This window comes from Ammospiza nelsoni, chromosome 17 (assembly GCF_027579445.1).
Source record: "Ammospiza nelsoni isolate bAmmNel1 chromosome 17, bAmmNel1.pri, whole genome shotgun sequence".
Taxonomy (NCBI): Eukaryota; Metazoa; Chordata; class Aves; order Passeriformes; family Passerellidae; genus Ammospiza; species Ammospiza nelsoni.
In genome coordinates this window covers 15,048,598-15,068,546 of record NC_080649.1, presented here as the reverse complement: position 1 = coordinate 15,068,546, position 19,949 = coordinate 15,048,598, and the positions used below count along the sequence as shown (strand labels likewise).

The 19,949-nt window shown below is 52.1% G+C and overlaps 1 protein-coding gene across 2 annotated transcripts; it reads left to right on the top strand.

Annotated features, from left to right (window-relative positions):
• The first annotated feature begins 7,125 nt into the window (after nt 1–7,125).
• Nucleotides 7,126–18,376, top strand: NAGPA (N-acetylglucosamine-1-phosphodiester alpha-N-acetylglucosaminidase). Of its 2 annotated transcripts, XM_059484731.1 has the most exons (11): nt 7,126–7,283; nt 7,505–7,990; nt 10,837–10,976; nt 11,939–12,047; nt 12,482–12,610; nt 13,345–13,553; nt 14,267–14,314; nt 14,641–14,769; nt 16,086–16,217; nt 16,370–16,424; nt 16,955–18,376. In XM_059484731.1, the coding sequence occupies exons 1-11, from the start codon at nt 7,234–7,236 to the stop codon at nt 17,184–17,186; spliced, it is 1,719 nt and encodes a 572-aa protein (XP_059340714.1). In that variant the 5' UTR covers nt 7,126–7,233; the 3' UTR covers nt 17,187–18,376. The 2 variants fall into 2 exon arrangements, with proteins under 2 accessions (XP_059340714.1, XP_059340715.1); XM_059484732.1 differs by lacking the exon at nt 14,267–14,314.
• The last annotated feature ends 1,573 nt before the right edge of the window (nt 18,377–19,949 follow it).

The following is a 19,949-nucleotide window of genomic DNA, read 5'->3' as shown; positions in this document are numbered from 1 at the left end:
GCCCCTGGGGTGGTGTTATATCTTTATACTAAAAACTATGTATACAATGTTTACAATTACTTTCCAATACCTATCACCTGTGTTAGACAGTGAGCTTCTACTCTGAACCAATCTAAAAGTGTCAACATCACAGCAGAAGATGGAGGTCAAGAAGAAGAAGGAGAAAGGCTGGACATGCCCAGTTCCCTCCATCTTGCCCCCCTGAATCCCCATACCAGAAACCCCAAAATCTACTTTTTCACCCCGTGATAACTTCACTATTATTCTACCTAAACTGTTGTGGCTTGCTGGTCTTCATATAAGGTTGGTAACTTGTTCCATGGGTAATAATCAAACCCACAGGTGCTTTGGGCTCAGTGCCAGGATCGCTGAGCCCCCTGGCAGGGTCTTGGCTGTCCTGGACAGCCACAGGGATGTTCTGGGTTCCCACACTTGAAGTCAGGGTTGATTTCAGTGCAGCCCCATTACCATCCAAGGCATGTGCTTTTCCTTAGTTTGAATTCAGCTAAATTCTAACCAGCCCTTCTCTGGATCTGAGTTAACACTCTATGTGTTTCTGTGCTATCCCCTGAGACTTTGTTGTCTCAATCCCTGATCCTACTAGGTACTAAATCCCTTCAACATCTGCATCCCACTGATTTCTCATATGTGTACCTAATAAACAATTTCCATCTGTTTTCATCCTGCTGATCCCTGTTTTCTGATGGAAATACAGAACAAACAGAAGCCTGATGACAGAAGTATTTGCTACTTTACCTTGGCACCATGGAAGTGACTGAACAACACGTTGAAGAAATCATTAAGTTGTACAAGTGTTTAAAAATAAGTTCAGTTGTACTGGCCAAGTGTGGTATTTTCTGAAGCCCCCATCAAAGGGAAGAAATTATGAATCTTACTCCATGTTCTTAGAAGGCGAATTTATTATTTTATGATCTATATTATATTAAAGAATGCTATACTAAAGAATAGAGAAAGGATACAGACCAAAGGCTAAATGACAATAATGAAAAACTCATGACTCTTTCCAGAGCCCCAACACAGCTGGACAGTGATTATTAAGTAAAAACATTCACATGAAGGTAAAGTAAAAACAATTAAGTAAAAACAATTCACATGAAACCAATGAAACAATAACCAGTTGGTAAACGATGTCCAACACACATTCCAAAGCAGCAAAATACAGGAGAAGAAAATGAGATCATATTTTTTTCCTTTTTCCCTGAGGCTTTTCAGCTTCCCAGGAGAAGAATCCTGGGCAAGGGGATTTTTCCAGAAAATATGATGGTGACGGGCCAAGAATCCAATAGGGTTGTCGCACAATGCAGAGAGCAAATGGTATTTCTTCACTACAAACAGGGATAAAGACACAAATTAAAGATGTTGGTGACCAGAGACAGGACTGGCTGGAGCTGTGCCAGGGCAGGTTTAGGTTGGCTATCAGGGAGACCAGAGGGTGCTGGCACTGCCCAGGCTCCCCAGGGAATGGGCACAGCCCCGGGGCTGCCAGAGCTCCAGGAGAGCTTGGACAGCGCTGCCAGGGATGCCCAGGGTGGGGTTGTTGGGGTGTCTGTGCAGGGACAGCAGCTGGATGATCCCTATGAGACTCCTCCCAGCCAGGAAATGTCACAATTCCACAATTCTCTCTGCAGACCTTTTGGCCCCCCCATCTGAATGGCATCCTGCTGTTCCAGTGTTTCTTTCTCCCTTTGACAAAGGCAGATGTCAAATGTTGCATTTCCAGTGTAAGTCTCCATATTGCCTAACAGCAAGCAGGCAGTAACAATGAAACCATTGTTTCCTTTTAAAACATGTAACTAATTATAAGTGTGGGCAGACTGGTTTCACAACAAAATAAAGCCTGGAACGTTTGTTCAAAGATTCTGCTTGGAATGCATATTTTTCTACTGACAAAACATGGAATCACAGAATCTTCTGGGTGGGAAGGAACCCTCAGGGATCATCCAGCCCAGCTGCTGTCCCTGCACAGACACCCCAACAATCCCACCCTGGGCATCCCTGGCAGCACTGTCCAAGCTCTCCTGGAGCTCTGGCAGCCCCGGGGCTGTGCCCATTCCCTGGGGAGCCAAGGTTTCCTCAAGAAAAGCCCCACATCCCCTCCTGCTGTTACACACATCCATTCCAACCCGCAGGAGGTCTGATCTTGTGGGAATCCCTTCTTTCAGTCCCTCCTATCTCACCTGACAGCTCCTTGCTTGTACCATTTTAATGCAAAATGCAAATTGTTTTTCTGTTTACTTCCTTGAGTAAAGTGCAAATATCCTGGCTGCAATGGAATGAGGACTGATGGATCCTTGCAGGCTATCAGGCTATAACACCCCAACTCCATACAGCTGTATTTTCTGGCAGGTTATCAAAGTGCTTAAAATTACAAGTGTTTCAGCTTTAGGGATGCAGTGACTTTTAGTTTATGAAGGTAGAGTTGCAATAAAAGTCCTTTTGACCTGTATCATCTTCAGAGTACTTATCTGGAGAAAGATAAATAAGGTGCAGTCATCACTTCTGGCTGAGGCTCTGAGAACAGGGATGCACTTTAGAGAAATGCATTTTCAGAGACTACTGATCTCTGCCCAGAGAATTTTTCATATGTATTGAACAGCAGTTCTCTTTTACAAAAGCCTTTTCCTGTCTCTTCTTCCTGACCATTTCAGAAAGTTTGGAAATGCTGTTTGCACTTACCCTACAAATAGTGTGTTTAAGCTCCATGCCCGGTCCTCCTGCCCTTGATGGACTGCTGTGAGTGCAATAAACAGAGACAGAGCAGCCAAAATCCCTCTCACAAATGGAACTTCTCTCATCCCAGAAGTCTCCACTTCAAATGTCTCAAGCAAATCTCATGACAGCCTACTGTTACTGTGGTTACTCTTATAGCCACATGATATATGTAGTTGGAACCTTTTAAAACCCACCTTTTTATTTTTATTTATTTATTTGCACTGAAAAAAATAACATTGAATGTTCCAGTAACAAGTATTTGCAGCAATCACACCTGCACTGTGGGGCACAATCCTCACAAACTCACCATGACTCCAAAGGGCTGCAAGCACTGGCACTGTACTACCCCATGAAGGATAAATTATAGCCATTTTTAACAGCAAAGTGATTTGCTTCTCGTGTTTTTTTCTCTTTTTGCTCCACTTTTAAAGCACAACCCCTGCCACAGTGGAGATGAAAGGAGCTGGCTGCAGAATAGGCTCAGTTTGGAAGCCATTCCAGGTGGCCTGAAATGCCCCTGCAGGTGTCCCAGCCCTGAGCCACAGCCTGGGCTGGTGCTGCTGGGACACCCCTGGGCTTTGCCTTGGAGATGGAAAACCTCAGATGTTTGAAGGGAGGACTGGCCCTAATGTTCCTCTAACCCTCCCCGTGCTCTAAAATAGTAAATTAATGTTATTGTTTAGTACCTGCACCTGCTTTACCTCATCTCATCTCAGCTGTTTCCCATAAACTTTTCACCAAGCCTTCCAAACTTCCTGTCAAAAGGAAAAATGGCACAGGGTCACAGAATCAATGAAGAGTTTGGATTGTAAAGACCTTAAAGACTATCTTGTTCCAACCCACTGCATGAAAAGACACTTTTAATGCTCCTTTTTCCTCAAACACTTCAAACTCTGCACCCTTCTTGCAGTTGCTGCCTTTTAACCTCACCAGCTGCTTTTCATCTGCATTATTCATTTTCCCCTCACCCAAAAAATCCCTAAGGAAGGAGTGAAGGTAAAAGAAGTGACCTAGGAAATTTTTACATAACTTCCCAAGGATAGTTTCCCCTGAATGGTTTGTATTGGCTTAGACAACTTTTCAGACAGGTACAGGTTTAGGTTATAGAATTACATTTTTTATTCCTCCCAGAGCTTAGAACAGGAAGAAGGGAGATAATCAGGAAAAGCAAAGCCAGTGTGGTTATCAGCCATAGGATAATTCAAGTTAGCAATTATTAGACAAGTTTTTTTCACAACACAAGATTTTCAAATTGCAGGAAAAGAATAAAACAATTCCTAATTGTGGTCATGGCCATATTTTCAGAGCTGGATTGAATTTCAGGCTCAAGACAGAAGAATATCTGCCCTATATTCCAATATATAATTGGAATTAGCATTAGCTCTAGACATCAGCAGGCACATTCCTCTCATGATATTCACTCTGATAACAGAGAAAAACACCCACTGGCTGACCTCCACTGAGTGGAGTAAACAGAGATATTTAAAGCCTGACTTAGATTTCAGTTGGGGCTGGGGTTGTGTCTTCATACCAAAGCTCAATGTGGTCACAAGGTGTTTTCCCAGCCCTTGCACACACATGTACTTTAGACCCTGCATTTTGGGGACATGAATGTGGTTGTGACACAACCTGGAATGGAGACTGGTTATCTTTAACAGCAGGTGCTTATCTCAATTAGTGGGGAAATCATGTGTCACTGCAAAACAAACACTGGAATTCTGGCATTGCCACCCTTTCCTCTGAGCAATTCTGGAAAAACAAGTCCCTTGAACTCCAATTATACTTAATACTAATCAGGTGGAAGGAGCTGCTTTAGAGAGGAAAGTAAACTGAAAATCAATTCACTATGTGGGAAGGAGACACTATTCCTTTTTGAAGTACTGCTTTGTTTTTCATTCCAATTTGGAAGAGGTTTCTGTTCCCCTGGGATTTCCCAAGGTGGTTTTTGGCCCATGGATTCCACACTGCATGTTGTGATTCCAGGCTCTCTTGTAAGCCATGGAAAAGCCTGGGTGAGTTTGGGAACTGGGTGGAAGCCTCCCAGTGGAACTCTTAGTCCATGAAGGTCTCTGTGAAAAGGTTTGAGCAAAAGACCAAGCACAAACTTGCAGCTCTACTCATGCTTTATGTAGAGCTGAGTTTAGACCATGAAAACCACCTTTAGGCCACCCTGGAGTTCCACTGGACAGCTTGTTTCCAGCTGCAAACACAAGCAGGACACCTGCAGTTCTCCATGGCTGAATAAAACTGAATAATAACCCACTAGCTAAGATCTTTGAATGCACTGTCTTGTCCTGAGGGAGTTTTCTGGTTAATTTGTGACATAAAACTCCATTTTCCCACCTGCAAGACACCTGAGAGAGCAGCACATTTATTTACCTGTACCAGGTGTGCTAATCCTGGGAAAGCTGAGGCATAACCCCCTGGCTATGGAAGCACTGGGCTCTGCTCCTGCAGTACAGCCTTGGGCTTGTGGCCCCACAGCCCCAGGGCACAGGGCTGGCTCCTTGTCACTGTCATCTCCTCTGGAAAAATCCCTTGGCCAGGATTTCTTCTCCTGGGAAGCTGAGAGAAGGCTTCCTCTCTGAAGCCTCAGAGAGGAATGAAAACAATAATTATCTGATTGCTTCTCCTGTGTTTGCTGCTTCGGAATGTGGTGTGGAGATTGTTTACCAACTGGTCATTGCTTGATTGGTTTCATGTTAATTGTTTTAAGTTTATCATGTCCAGCTGTGTTGAGGCTCTGGAAAGTCACGAGATTTTTATTATCATTCTTGTTAAGCCTTCTATTTGTATCCTTCATTCTTTAGTATAGGTTTTAGTACAGCATAATATAATATAATATAATATAATATAATATAATATAATATAATATAATATAATATAATATAATAGCCATTTAAGAACATGGAGTCAGATTCTCAATTCCTCCTTTGTTTTGGAGACCCAGCAAATACCACAGTTCCTGTCCTTGTACCACCTCATTGATGGAATCAAGGCCTGAAGAGAGCTGGGGAGGGACTTTGACAATGGGATAAGACAAGGGGAATGCTGTGTGTCCAAGACCCCCCATTACCCCCAGAAGGGAATGTGGCCTGTGGAGAACCTGCTGCATGTTTAGGTGGGCAAAGCCACTGCTGCAAGTGAACCACAGGCTGAGAGTGCAGGAATTTGTCTTCTTGAATACCTCAGTCCTTGAATGCCTTACTAAAGAGTTTTGCTGCTATGGGGAAACATGGATATAATCACTACTGACTGAGTAAACCAAGCTGCTGCCTGCCCTCTCTCTGAGCAGGCTGAGTGTCACTATCACCCCATTAAATTCCACTCCAGCAGTATAAACACTGATAAAAATGTGGTGATAGGACAAGAGGAATGGCTTTGCACTGCCAGAGGGCAGGGCTGGATGGGATATTGGGAATTAGGAATTGTTCCCTGTGAGGGTGCCCAGAGCAGCTGTGGCTGCCCCTGGATCCCTGGCAGTGCCCAAGGCCAGGCTGGACGGGGCTTGGAGCCACCTAGGATAGTGGGAGGTGTCCCTGCCATGGCAGGGGGTGGGATGGGCTGGGCTTTAAGGTCCCTTCTAACACAAAACATTCCATGATTCTGTAAGTTAGATTCACTGAAGTTAGATTCAGGATAACCCAGGTACAGTCAATGTACAATCAATGTACCATCATTCCCTCGGTGTAGCAATTTTTCCCTTCTGGAAAACAGAGTCTCGATCCTCCGAGCGGGGGGATGATCTGCACTGGCTGTAAGGGCGGTGGGTCCTGTGCCGTCCCTGAGGGTCAGAGGTGCCGTGGAGAGAGAGACGGACACTCAGAGCCCGGGCTCCCGGCCCGTGTCCGTGTGGGAGCTGTCCCGGTTCCCGCCCGTGTCTCTGTGGGAGCTGTCCCAGTTCCCGCCCGTGTCCCTGTGGGAGCTGTCCCGGTTCCCTGTCCGTGTCTCTGTGGGAGCTGTCCCCGATCCCGATCCGTGTCCCTCTGGAAGCTGTCCCGGTTCCCGGTGGGAGCTGTCCCAGTTCCCGGCCCGTGTCCCTGTGGGACCTGTCCCCGACCCCGACCCGTGTCCCAGTGGGAGCCGTCCCGGTTCCCCCCCGTGGGTGCTGTCCCAGCCCCGGCCCATGTCTCTGTGGGAGCTGTCCCGTTTCCCCGTGGGAGCTGTCCCAGCCCCGGCCCGTGTCTCTGCAGGAGCTGTCCCGGTTCCCGCCCGTGTCTCTGTGGGAGCTGTCCCGGTTCCCGCCCTGTGGGAGCTGTCCCTGTCCCGGTTCCCGCCCTGTGGGAGCTGTCCCGGTTCCCGGTTCCCGGCCCCGCTCCGACGCCCGCCCCCCCCGGCAGCCGCTAGGTGGCAGTGCCGCCGCCCGCACTCCGAGCGCCCGCCAAGATGGCGGCGTGTGGGACGGCGGGGGCCGCGGGTGGCGATCCCGGCCGGGCGGGGGTCGGGGCAGGCCCGGCCCCAGGACGGGGATCGGGGCGAGCAGGGGTCGGGACGGTCCTGATGGCCGCCTTGGCGGTGCTCGGCTCGCTGCAGGTGGCCCGCGGCGCCGGGTGAGTGTCTGGGCACCGTCTGTCCGGGGGCTCCCGGTGCCCTGTGTCGGGCCGATGGAGCGGGTGCCAGGCGGGACGGCCGCCCTCGAAGCGCGGCGGGTCTCACCGGGGACGCGGGAGAAGCGGGCCTGGGTGCCAGCGAGGCCGTGCCCACCCCCAGCTGCGCCGCTCTCACCACCCCGCCTGTGCGGCCTTGGGACAACCGGGTGTTGTCGTTGCAGGAGCGGCCCCGGCGAGCCCCCGCTGCAGCCGTACCCGCCCGGGCAGCACGGCCCCCGGCACGGCCACCGGCACGTCAGGGACTGCCAGCCCGTCAAGTACGGAAACCTCACCCACGAAGCGTGGCCCGGCGACAACAGCACGGGCGGGCCGGTGGCCGTCACCAGGACGTTTGTCTCTTACATCCACCCGGAGGGCAGCGAGCGCAAGGCGATCTACGGGCACTTCACGTTCGTGAGGAACCCCCTGAGCACCTTCTCGGTGCTGGAGCCGGGCGGGGCCGGCGGCTGCCGGGCTCAGCGCAGAGCCACCGTGGAGGAGACTGCGAAGCTCAGGAAGTGTCTGGTGGCCCAGAACGGCGGGTACTTCAACATGGAAACTGGAGAGTGCCTCGGGAATGTTGTGAGCGATGGGAGGCTGGTGAGAGACTCGGGAGGCCTGCAAAACGCTCAGTTTGGCATCCGCAAAGATGGCACCATGGTGTTCGGGTAAGAGCTGGGGGGTGTTTGGAGAGTGCTCTCTAGCCTGAAGAGTTTCAGGCATCGCTGGGCAGGAAGCTCATCCTAGCACTGCCTCCTTGGCCTCCCCAGTTAGAGCAGAAGCTCACTTGGAATGCTGAAGATAGGGATGTTCTAGCTGCACCTGGTGGTGGCCCTTGGCTCATGTCCTAGGATGAAGAGAAGCTCAGTAAGTGCTGACCTCCAGCTGCTTGGGCTCCAGTATCTCCTCTCCCAGCTTGCAGTGGGGACACTGGGTGGGGTAGAAGGAGGGGGGGCTCTGTGTTTTCCACAGAGGAGGCACAGAGTGCAATGTGTGTGCTCTGGCTGCAGTACAGAAAGGCTGGGTTTGAAGGGAGCTCAGGAGCTGCCTCATCCAGCACCCTGCTTAGCACAGGTGGGATGGAGTGGGCTGCTCAGGGCCATGTCTGTTGGATTTTGAACATCTCCAAGGATGGAGACTCCACATCCTTTCTGGGCAAACGTGTGATTGACCATATTAACACTTTTTTGGAACACTTTAAGGGTGGTTATTCTTTGGAACTCTTTAAGGCCGTGGGCAGCTGTGCCAGTGCCTGACCACCCTTTCCACGACGGAATTTTCCCCATGTTCAACCTGACCCTCCCCTGGCACAGCTTGAGGCCGTTCCCTCTCCTCCTGTCCCCGTTCCCTGGGAGCAGAGCCCAACCCCCCTGGCTGTCCCCTCCTGTCAGGAGCTGTGCAGAGCCACAAGGTCCCCCCTGAGCCTCCTTTTCTCCAGACTGAGCCCCTTCCCAGCTCCCTCAGCCCCTCCTGGTGCTCCAGCCCCTTCCCAGCTCTGTTCCCTTCCCTGGACATGCTCCAGCCCCTCCATGTCTGTCTTGTCATGAGGGGCCCAGCACTGGAGATGTCCCAGCAGTGCCAGCACAGGGAATGGTCACTGCCCTGGCCCTGCTGCCCACACTGTGGCTGGTCCAGGCCAGGTGTCACTGGCCTTCTTGCCCACTTGGGCATGTGACCCTCCCCAAGATGGAGACAGAAGTTCTAATCACCCTCTGATGAGGAATATTTGACTGAGAGACTGTAGTGCTCTCTGGAGTGCAAGGCCTCCAGGAGCTGCCCTTCCCCAGCAGCAGGAGGGTCCTGAAAGGCCCAGAAGTGCTCCCAGGACCCTTCTGCTGGTCTCAGAAGATGCAGCAGCAGCCTGGAGTTTGCATCTCCACCCTTCTGGTAGCTCAGTCCCAGACCTCAGGAAGGATCCCTGCACTGAGTGTGCCAAGCCAGGGCTTTATCCCACAGCCATTCTGGCAGGCCTGAGCACCACGGCCTTGATTTGTGTGAGAGAGGGGCTGGGTGGGTCAGTGACACGTCCTTCAATTCAACAGCAATTTCAGGGTCCCTGTTGAGTCCCTAAGCTCAGCTCTGCCCTGCTGCTCCCCAGCTCTGGCAGGATGTCCCTGTTAAATGGAGCTGTCGTGGTCTTTGGTGGCTTTGTGCCTTCCAAACCATGATCAGAAAGATAGTTTGGGTGTGATTGTGGCTGTCGGGACAGTGGGGGAAGTCGTTGACACCTTCACTCTCAGCCTGCATCAGGCCATCAGGACAGCCCAGGGCAGTCACCCCACCCTGCACAGCTGCTGCTGCTCCCTGGGCTGGCAGTGGGTGACTCCAGGCTCTGAAAGCTGTCACTCCCTGCCCAAACTGTTTTGTAGTTTGATCTGCTTTCAGCCACGTTCATGTTGTCTTCTTGTTCCTTTCCCATGGGAAAAGGGGATTGGTTTGGCATGTTTTCCATTCAGGTGTTTGCAATTACACAAAGCTTTGTTTGCCTACAGTCATGGATACCAAACAAAAGCTGAGCATCCAGCTCCCACAAGACATCAGAAAGTCACCTTTAAACCCAAAAAGCAGAGCACAGCTGTCCACCCCTCAGCTGCAGACATCCCCCAGCCCAGGCTCCCCTGAGGCAGGTGTTCCCCTGTATCCCCAATATCCCTGTGGTGACACACAACACCTGGGCATGGAGGTGGCACCCGAACTGTCCTTTTGCTGTCTGCAGGAGCAGGGGAAGCTCCTGCCCAGATGGAAGGAGCAGGTGCCACCCAGTGCAGCTGCAGGCAGGCTGGATGCTGCAGCTCCACATGCTCTCCAAAGCTGTTGGGTGTCACAGTTTTGGAGAATAGAAGCTGACAGGCAGCAAGATGTTACAGCTGCTTCCACAGGTCCCTGAGTATTTGGCAGTGGCTCTGTGACACTGTTGAGTCAGGGATGGATGAAATGACTCCGTGGTTCAGAAGGTGAAAAAGAGAGATTTCATTAAGAGGTGGTGTCCTTTTATAACCAGGATCACTAAGGTGTAACCCAATTGGTCTCAAAGTAAAAACCTTTCACACTATGGGTGAACTATGAATAGCACACTCTGAAGGTACATATTTATAAACAACATGAACAGAAAGAGAGATCATAATTGTTTTCATTCTTCCTCTCTAAGTTTCCCAGGCCTGAAGCCTGGGAGAATTCTCTTTGACTGAACTGAGACTCTCCACAGCTCTGTCCTTGTGTTCTGCCAGATGCTTTCTGTTCATTACCCTGGCTCAGATCCCCTGGCCCCATTGCTGCCATTGTGTGAGGCACAGTGACCTGGGACCATGGTTAGCTGTGGCTTTGTGCAGAGAGCAGGGGCTGCTCTGGCTGCTCAAGTGCTGTTTCACACTGCTTGGCCCCTGGATTTGGATGTAGCTGTCCTTCATTCTGCCTTTTCCTGCCCTCTCCCTAGTTCAGGAGCCTGCTGGCAGCAGGAGAGGCTTTAAGGTGGTGTGTAGTGCCTGTGGGTGACCCTGGTGCCCTCTGTTCCCAGCTACCTGTCTGAGGAGGATGTGCTGGACCAGTCCAACCCCTTTGTGCAGCTGGTGAGCGGCGTGGTGTGGCTGCTGAGGGATGGAGAGCTGTACATCAACCAGAGCCGGGCAGCCGAGTGTGGGGACACCCAGAGCACAGGTAACTGCTGTGGGCCTGCCTGCAGCTGGGGCTGGCTGTCCCTGGCACTCTGGGGACAAGGGCACTTAACAGGAATTGTGTTTGGGTTGTTCCAGATGAAGGGAGGAATGATGAATCTGAATCCAAGTTCTCAGAAGGCTAATTTATTTTACATTGCATTACATTACACTACACTACACTACACTAAAGAATATAGAAAGGATACTTACTGAATGCTAAAAAGATAATAATGAAAACTCATGACTCTCTCCAGAGTCCCGACACAGCTTGGCCCTGATTGGCCAAAGAGTGAAAACAACTCACACCAGAATCCAATGGAACAATCACCTGTGGGTAAACAATCTCCAAACTCATTCTAGATGAGCAAAACACAGGAGAATCAAATGAGATAATTATTGTTCCCCTTTTCTCTGAGGCTCTTCAGCTTCCCAGGAGAAAAATCCTGGGCAAAGACATTTTTCAGAAAATGTGAATGCCACAAAGAGGTCAAACTTTCATAGAATCATGAAATAGTTTGGGTTGGAAGGACCTTAAAGGCCATCTTACTCCACACCCCTGCTGTGGGCAGGGACCTTCCATTGTCTCAGGCTGCTCCAAGCCCTGTCCAGCCTGGCCTTGGACACTTCCAGGGGCAGCCACAGCTGCTCTGGGCACCCTGTGCCAGGGCCTGCCCACCCTCACAGGGAACATTTCTCATCCTGTCCAACCAGAAACTCAAAGCAGGTGCCTCTTACAGGAGTTTGATGCCAAGGGATTGTGAATCCCCTGCTTTGTCCCTTTGCCAGACAAAAGCTTAATCAAGAGCAGTTTTGTAGGGCTTGGATGAACGAGAGGAGGTTGGGCTGTGCTCTCCCTGTGTCTCAGTTCAGATGAGGCCCTTGCTGGGAGCTCTTTGCAGCCAGATGTGTCTCAGCAGCCTGTTGTGTGCCCCAGCTGAGTGTGAATTGTTCCCTGTGCTGCAGGAACCTTTGACAGGTTCATCAATGTGATCTCAGCCAGGACTGCCGTGGGACACGACCGCCAGGGCCGCCTGGTCCTGGTCCATGTGGAAGGACAGACAGAGTCCAGAGGGTAAGGGCTGGGGAATTCCTCAGTTCCTGGGCTGGAGGGCTCTGCAGCTGTCAGGGACATGTTTTAAAGCTGAGCCTTGCAGAGCTCAGGGAGCCAGAAAAGGTTCACAGAAAAGGCTCAGCTACTGCACTTACCCCTTAGCTGCCTTTCATCGAATATGGCCCATGTCACTAAAAACTGTCTTCTCTTGCACTGGCAGAGCCCTGAAGTTGACCAGACTCCCCTTATTTATACATCCACATATTGTCTCCATGCAGGTCTTCTGCCCTGCACTTGCCTCTGGCTGCTGGGGAGTTCACCTCATTCAGAGTGACCAAAGAACCGCCAAAAGCGGTCTGGGATGGGAGAGCTTCCCCTTCCCCCACAGAGAGCAGCAGGCTCCTGGTCTAACAGCTTCACTGAAGGCAAATCACCAACCAAGCTCTGCTTTGCAGGGTCAGCCTGTGGGAAATGGCAGAATTCCTGAAGCAGCAGGGAGTCATCAATGCCATCAACCTGGATGGGGGAGGCTCTGCCACGCTGGTCCTGAACGGGACCCTGGCCAACTACCCCTCTGAGCACTGGTAGGTGCTGCTGCCTCTGCCCAGGCCCGGCAGCTCCTGCCAGCCTGCAGAGCCCAGCCCACAGCCTGAGAGGGCACAGCAAAGGCAGGAGAGAGCAGCTCTAGGATTTAAAGAGATTGAGTGACTCCATGTTTTTTCCACTTAGTCATCCAGGATTAAAGCTGAGCTGGTTGCAGACAGGCAGCAGAGCTGTGGCTGTGACTGAGTGGCTGATGTGGGAATGGGATAAGGCAGCAGCTCTTAGTCTGGGAGATTCAGAGCTGCACATCCAGGGGAATTAGCAGAGATCTGTCAGCAGCTTATTATTATGGAAGAGAAACACTGACTGGGAGACTCTGTCCTTCCTCATTGGAGGGAATCTAAAGAATATTTTGTTTTAAATTCAACTTTTTAGTCGGTTCTGACTATAAATATGAAGGGATTTAACATTCAGTTGCCATAACTACGGTGATATAATGTATCTCAAAGCAAATAACATTGAAGAAAATGTGTGCCAAAATGAGGGAATCTGGGACTGTTTCTTCTGTAATTCCATGTTTGAAATGATACCTGTCAGATGGGATAGAACTCACCTAAAACATTGACTCCAATGCAGCTTGGTGTTTGTATTTCCCCAGTATTACTGTTCATGTTTGGCAGCGTGGCTCAGGAGGAAATCTCTGGGTTATGTAAGGGCTGTTGGTTGTGCTGGGCAGCGCGGGGTGAGCTCAGGCTGTCCCCTCTGCTGTCCCCAGCTCCTTTGACAGCATGTGGCGCTGTCCCCGGAGCATCTCCACCGTGGTGTGCGTGCACGAGCCGGGCTGTGACCCGCCCGACTGCAGCGGCCACGGGCTGTGCGAGGCCGGGCGGTGCCGCTGCGACAGCCCCTTCTGGGCGGGACCCGCCTGCGACACCTTGGACTGCGGCCCTGCCAACTGCAGCCTGCGCGGCGTCTGCAGCGCCGGTGAGCGCCCGTGCCGCTGGCACCGGGGGGCCGGGGGGGCAGGACCTGGCCGTGCAGCCCTGGGAACGTCCCGGGGGAATGTGGAGTGCCAGGCAGCAGCTGGGTGGGTGTGTGGGGCTGCTTCCCCTCTCCGGAGCATCCGAGGCGCAGGTGGTCAGAACACGTTGCCTTTAGGAGCCAGCTCTGTGCCTCAGTTTCCTTTTGTGCTTCAGGGTTGTGCTCTGGGTTTTTGTGAGGCTGCTGATGGGCAGAGCTATATATTATGCTGTGTGACAGCAGCTGCTTCTCTCCCCTACCCTTACTGTTCCTTCTTCACCTGCCTCTCCTACTTTATAATTTTTACAAGTGTGCAGTTGCTACTCTTCCATGAATCTGAGCCTAGGGATTGCTGGAATGTGTGTCCCCAGCTTCTGCCCCTCTGTGCCCAGCCCTGTCACCCTGTTCCTGTCCTCCTGACTCCACTCTCATTCAAATGAATGAGAGCTTGCTGGGTGCAGGTGTTGCCAGTGCTGCCCCAGAGCTGGTCCCAGGGAATGCCATCAGGGATTCTGCTGCATTTGCAGCTGGAGATGGGGGTATGAACCCACCCTTTGTGTGAGCGCAGGGTTCCTCCTCTTGAGGGCACCTCCAGAGGCAGAGGCTCCTAATTTCAGGTCCTTGCTGCCTGCCTGTGTGTTGTTGTTGTCAGTAATGCCTGTTCTGTGTTTGCGTAGCTGGATGCCTCTGTGACGCCGGCTGGACTGGCAGCAACTGCACTGAAGGTAAACCCTGACTGCTGCTCCTCTGCCTCTGCACAGCCAGGGAGGGGCAGTGGGAGCCACTTTCCAGCAGCTGCCTGCCCCAGGGGGGAGCAGGGAAGGGAGAGTCTCCCTGTGGGCTGGGCTGCTCTTTTCTGGCAGTGTGAGTTCAATGCAGCTGGGGCATCTACAGTTGGCTTGGTGGGAGACACTCGAGTCGTTGCTCCTTGTTCAGGGCACACACTCAGCTTGTGGGAGCATCCCTCCCCAAGGATGGGCTGTGGCTGTGTGCTGGCACTGCTCACCTCTGCCACCAGGGTCCTGGTGACATCTCTGTTTGTGTCCCGCAGCGTGTGCTCCCGGCTCCTTCGGGCAGTCCTGCAGCCAGCGGTGCCGGTGCCAGCACGGCAGCTTCTGTGACCCCGTGCACGGAGCCTGCTCCTGCCCTGCCGGCTTCTACGGCGCCAGCTGTGAGCACGGTAAGGGTTACAGCGACCTCTGGGGCTGGGACAGCGCTGTGTCACCTCTGAGCCACCTCCTGGGGGCAGTTCTGCCAGGGCAGCTCAGGCCTGAACATCACCAGCCGGCTCCCAGCTCTTCTGGGCCTGCCTGTCCTACCCAAATGGGCTGAAAAGGAGAGGAAGGAGTGTGGTGGTGTTCACAGGGGTCCCAGGATGAGGGAAGAGATGAGGGTCTGACTCCATGTTTCAGAAGGGTAATTTATTATTTTATGATATATATATTATATTAAAACTATACTAAAAGAATAGAAGAAAGGATTTCATCAGAAGGCTAGCAAGCCAAGGAAGGAATGGAATTATAATAAAATCTTGTGACTGACTGAGAGTCTGAGCCAGCTGACTGTGATTGGCCATTAATTAGAAACAACCACATGAGACCAACCACAGATCCACCTGTTGTATTCCACTGCAGCAGATAATCATTGTTGATATTTTGTTCTTGAGGCCTCTCAGCTTCTCAGGAGAAAAAATCTTAAGGAAAGAATTTTTCATAAAATGTGTCTGTGACAGAAGGAGCAGAGAGGAAAGAGGAGTTTGCTTCCTCAACAGAGAACTGTGGATTCCTGTTTAGTCTCAGCCCCAAAGAGCTGCATTCTTTTCCCAGAGCCCCTGAGTGACCACAAAACATCCTCTGCTCCAGGGTGTTGCATGAGGCCCTGCTGAAGCCCAGGCTTCAGGTGGTGCAGTCAGGGCCTGGGGAATGCTCCACAGGGCTGTCCTGCCTTCCACCCTCACACTCCCTGTGCCTGCCCTCACACACCCATTAGCTGAGTGTTCTGTTCTGCCTGGTGTAACCACTGCAGGTCCCCTGTGTCTGAGTGAATGATTGAATTACAGAGGGGTGTGAACTTCCTGGCTGCCTGATTGTGTCAGTGATGCTCTGTTCCAGCCTGGGAACACTCAGCTAATCCCGTCCCAGAGATGTTGCCCAGAGCAGCTGTGGCTGCCCCACCCCTGGAAGTATCCAAGGCCAGCTTGGACAGGTCTTAGAGCAACCTGGGATTAGTGGAAGATGTCCCTGCTCATGGCAGGAGGTGGAGCAAGATGAGCTCTAAAGTCCCTTTCAACTCAAATAACCATTCCATGATTGTGTGATCCCAGTTCTACACAAACTTCCCTCTGAAGCCCACCAAGGAGCAGCCTTGACCTCCAGCATGGTGCTCCCAGGCTGCTGCAGGCTCAGCTGAGCTGAGGGAGCTGCAGCCACAGCCTGGGTGCTCCCAGAGCAGGGGGAGCCGTGGCAATGACCAGTCCCTTTGTGATGCCATCCCCAGAGTGTCCCCTGGGCTGGTTTGGGCCGAGCTGCCGGAGCCGCTGTGCGTGTGACCACTCGTGTCCCTGTGACCCCGAGACCGGCAGCTGCAACATCAGCCACCACGGGGCGCTGCAGGAGCTCCTACACAGAGGTATCCCTGCAGGGGCTGGGGCTTGGGTAAAAGCTGGACCAGCAGCTTTAGTGCATAATGGTGTTTGCTCAGTCACCAGCTCTGCTTAACCTTGCTCTTTTTTAGTGGAATTTTACACCCTGCCCCACCTTTCTTCCCTCTTTGTTTTCCAGCTGGACAGTGTTTGGCTTCCCAGGAAAAGAGCAAAGACAAGTTCTTGCTGTCAGAGTAAGTGTTTGGTGCTCACTGTGCATCTCAGAGGCTGCCACAGAGCATGGGGGGTGTTCAGTCTGCAGAAAAGGAGGCTCAGGGGGGACCCTGTGGCTCTGCACAGCTCCTGACAGGAGGGGACAGCAGGGGAGGGTCAGGCTCTGCTCCCAGGGAACAGGGGCAGGACAGGGGGAAACAGCCTTGAATTGTGCAAGGAGAGGTTTAGATTGGGTATTGGGGAAATTCCTTCACAGAAGGGTGGTCAGGCACTGGCACAGGGTGCCTGGGGAGGCGGTGGAGTGCCCATCCCTGGAGGGATTTAGAAGCCATGTGGATGTGGCAGTTGGGGACATGGGTCAGTGGTGGCCTTGGCAGTGCTGGGACAATGTTTGGACTCGATGATCTTGGAGGGTTTTTCCAGCCATAACAATTCCATGGTTCTGTCCTGAGAGCAGGCCACAAGCTTGGGAACACACAGCAGGGAGGGCAATCCTGTGCACACTGGGGCACACAGGGGAGCTGTTGGTGCTGTGATTTGTGTCCCACAGGAGCTCGTGGCTCTCCCTGAGCTCTGCCCTGGCCCTGCTGCTGGTGCTGAGTGCCCTGGGGAACGTGGGGCTGCTGCTGCAGGGGCGGTGGCGGCAGCACCGCGACTATCGCTACCTCCCCCTGAGGGACATCAACGGGGACAGCCCTCACAGCCCCACCTCTGCTGCCTGGGACCACGAGGACGTTCAGGAGCCTGAGGACACCAAGAAGCCAAACCAGGAGTTCCTTTAGAATCATGGATGGGATGAGGATTTCACCCTGCATTGCCCCTCAGCACCGACTGGGACTGGGGCTGTTCCCGCTGGGAGCCTCAGCCCAGAAGTGCCCTGTTGTGGCTGTGCTTTCCTTTCCTCTGCTGCCCCAGCAGCATCAGGGGATGCAGGACATCCCTTGGGTGAGGGAATTCCACAGCTGCAGCAGCAAAGGAGATGGGCTGGTTCCTTCCAGAACTGAAGGCAGACAGGTGAGGGATGCAAGTCAGCACCTCCAAAAGATCCCTGCTCACCTGAGCAGTGCTTTTTAAGATGCTAAGCTGCCTCTAGTACAAAGCCGGGCTTAAAGGTACTAATCAGTGTCTGCCCTTCCTTGCTAAGCTGATTTTAATCAGAAAAGTGACCAAAAGTTTGTTGTAAAACGTTGAAGCAGGTGCAGCAGCCAGTGCCAGCAGAGCCCTCCTGTCCCAGCTGTGGTGATGGCTCAGGTGACATGCAGGGTTGTGACAGCCCCTGCAGGGCTGGGGTGCTTTCTGACCAACCCTCAGGCCAGAGCAGCCCCAGAGGGTGCTGAGTGCTGTGCTTTGGGGCAGCTCCTGCAGCACAGCACCAGAAAAGGCCTCTCAGGTCCCAGGTTCCATTTGTGCATCTCTCCAAAGGCTTTGCCCAGCTCTGAGGGACCCTGGCACAGCCTGGAGCTGTCCCTGAGGGGGAGGGCACAGACTGGGCCAGCCTGGCATGGCTCCATGGCACAGACTGGGCCAGCCTGGCATGGCTCCATGGCACAGACAGGAACAGCCTGGCATGGCACAGACAGGAATAGCCTGGCATGGCTCAGACAGGGACAGCCTGGCATGGCTGGCATGGCACAGACTGGGCTGCCCTGCCCCAGCAGGGGCCCAGCCAGGACCCCGAGCTCCTCCTCGGGAAATGTGGAACAAATCCTTGCACAGTTCCACTCAAACAGTGTTGGAATTTGCTGCCCCGTGAGGGAACCAGCCTGGCCAAGCCCCTGGATGCTGCAGAGGGGTGAGAGCCTGTCTGAGCCCCACACACCTTTATGCACTCACTCCCTTTTTACCTCTCCAAGTAAAGGATGTGTATTTTTTGTGCCAGTGTTGGCACCAAATCAGCCTGTAACCAAGAGACTCTATTTTTCTATGATTTACAGAAGTTTATTTGAAACTTGAGTAAAATCTTTTAGTGCTACCTGCCTGAAACTCAGAATTCCTGATGTGCAGCTGCAGAAGGAGCTGATCCTTTCCCAGCTAACCTCAGCCCCCCAGTGGAACCCAGGGGCTCTTTTACTTTTAATAACACCCACACTGCAGGATGTGCTGTTCCAGCCCACTGTGCTAGGAAATTAAACACAAGATGCTGGTTCTGTAGAAAAAACCCCAAACATTTTAGTTAAAAAGCAGGAAAAAGTGAATACAAGCATTACCTCTGCTTCTGTGGGGGCAAAGAGAGCAGCACACAGGCTTGAATTTTCACTGCCCTGCAATTTCAACAGTTGAATCAAACAATTCCACATGTTCTCAGAGATGTTTTATTTCCCATATACCCAAAAGTACAGCTCTACCAGGACACACAGACACCATCACAGGACATCTGTTATTTCAGTGCCCTGCAGTGGGCTCTTACAGGAGGTTTGAGGGTTTTGGCTGAGAAAAATCAGGATTTCAGTGTATAAAACCAAAGCCAGCTGCAAAGGAGAGAAAGTAAGTGCTGCTAAAAAACTTAATTAATGCCCATTTAACTTAGTTGTAACTGAAAGCTTGGAAGGGGGTGTTGGTGTCACTAAAAGCCAGCAAATGTGACTTGACTCCAATCTCACCTTCCAAGAGAGAAATAATCAGCTGTAAGGAGCATCACAAAGGTGTTGGAGGAATATTAAAGCTAATTGCATGCAGGAGTCTTTGACAGCTGCTGTCAAGTAAATCTCTAATAGCTGTTCCTTGCATTAATTGCTCACAGTACAAACATTTGGGACGTTAATGCAGTGTGAGCTCATAAAATGCCTTTTGAAATGAGGGATTGAAAATGCCTTTTGAAATGAGGGATTCCCTGCCTGGAGCAGGGCTGGCCTCAGCCCCAGCAGCTCCCCAGCCTAGTGTGGTGGGCAGCTGGGCTCACCAATTCCTACTGGGAACTGAGAGTGGATTATGGCATTTTCAGAATCTGCCAACAAACCAAACTGGGATTACAAATTGTTATCCACACTTCCTGAAAAAGAACAGACAGAACCAGAGTGGCTGCATCTCAGTCACTCAGGAGTGCCTGGATTGCTCAGTGTCAGGAATTGTTCCCAACAGTGAGCTCAGGAGCTGAGAATGACTGAGCTGAGCTCAGGAGCTGAGGAATGAGCTGAGCTCAGGAGCTGAGGAATCACTGAGCTCAGCTCAGGAGCTGAGGAATCACTGAGCTGAGCTCAGGAGCTGAGAATGACTGAGCTGAGCTCAGGAGCTGAGAATGACTGAGCTGAGCTCAGGAGCTGAGGAATGAGCTGAGCTCAGGAGCTGAGAATGACTGAGCTGAGCTCAGGAGCTGAGAATGACTGAGCTGAGCTCAGGAGCTGAGAATGACTGAGCTGAGCTCAGGAGCTGAGAATGACTGAGCTGAGCTCAGGAGCTGAGAATGACTGAGCTGAGCTCAGGAGCTGAGAATGACTGAGCTGAGGAAGGACTGAGCTGCTGCGGTGCCTCCCTGGGAGAGCCCCCGAGCCGACTCCCAGCGCTCCCCGGCTCCGGTGACACCTGCGGGGCTGGAGCCGCCCCTGTGC

Excerpts from the sequence above, each read along its gene's own strand:
- NAGPA (XM_059484731.1), top strand. The coding sequence starts at position 7,234 with ATGGCCGCCTTGGCGGTGCTCGGCTCGCTGCAGGTGGCCCGCGGCGCC. Across the intron at positions 7,284-7,504 it reads CAGGTGGCCCGCGGCGCCGG|GAGCGGCCCCGGCGAGCCCC; the intron begins GTGAGTGTCTGG and ends TTGTCGTTGCAG. Across the intron at positions 14,770-16,085 it reads CGGCGCCAGCTGTGAGCACG|AGTGTCCCCTGGGCTGGTTT; the intron begins GTAAGGGTTACA and ends TGCCATCCCCAG.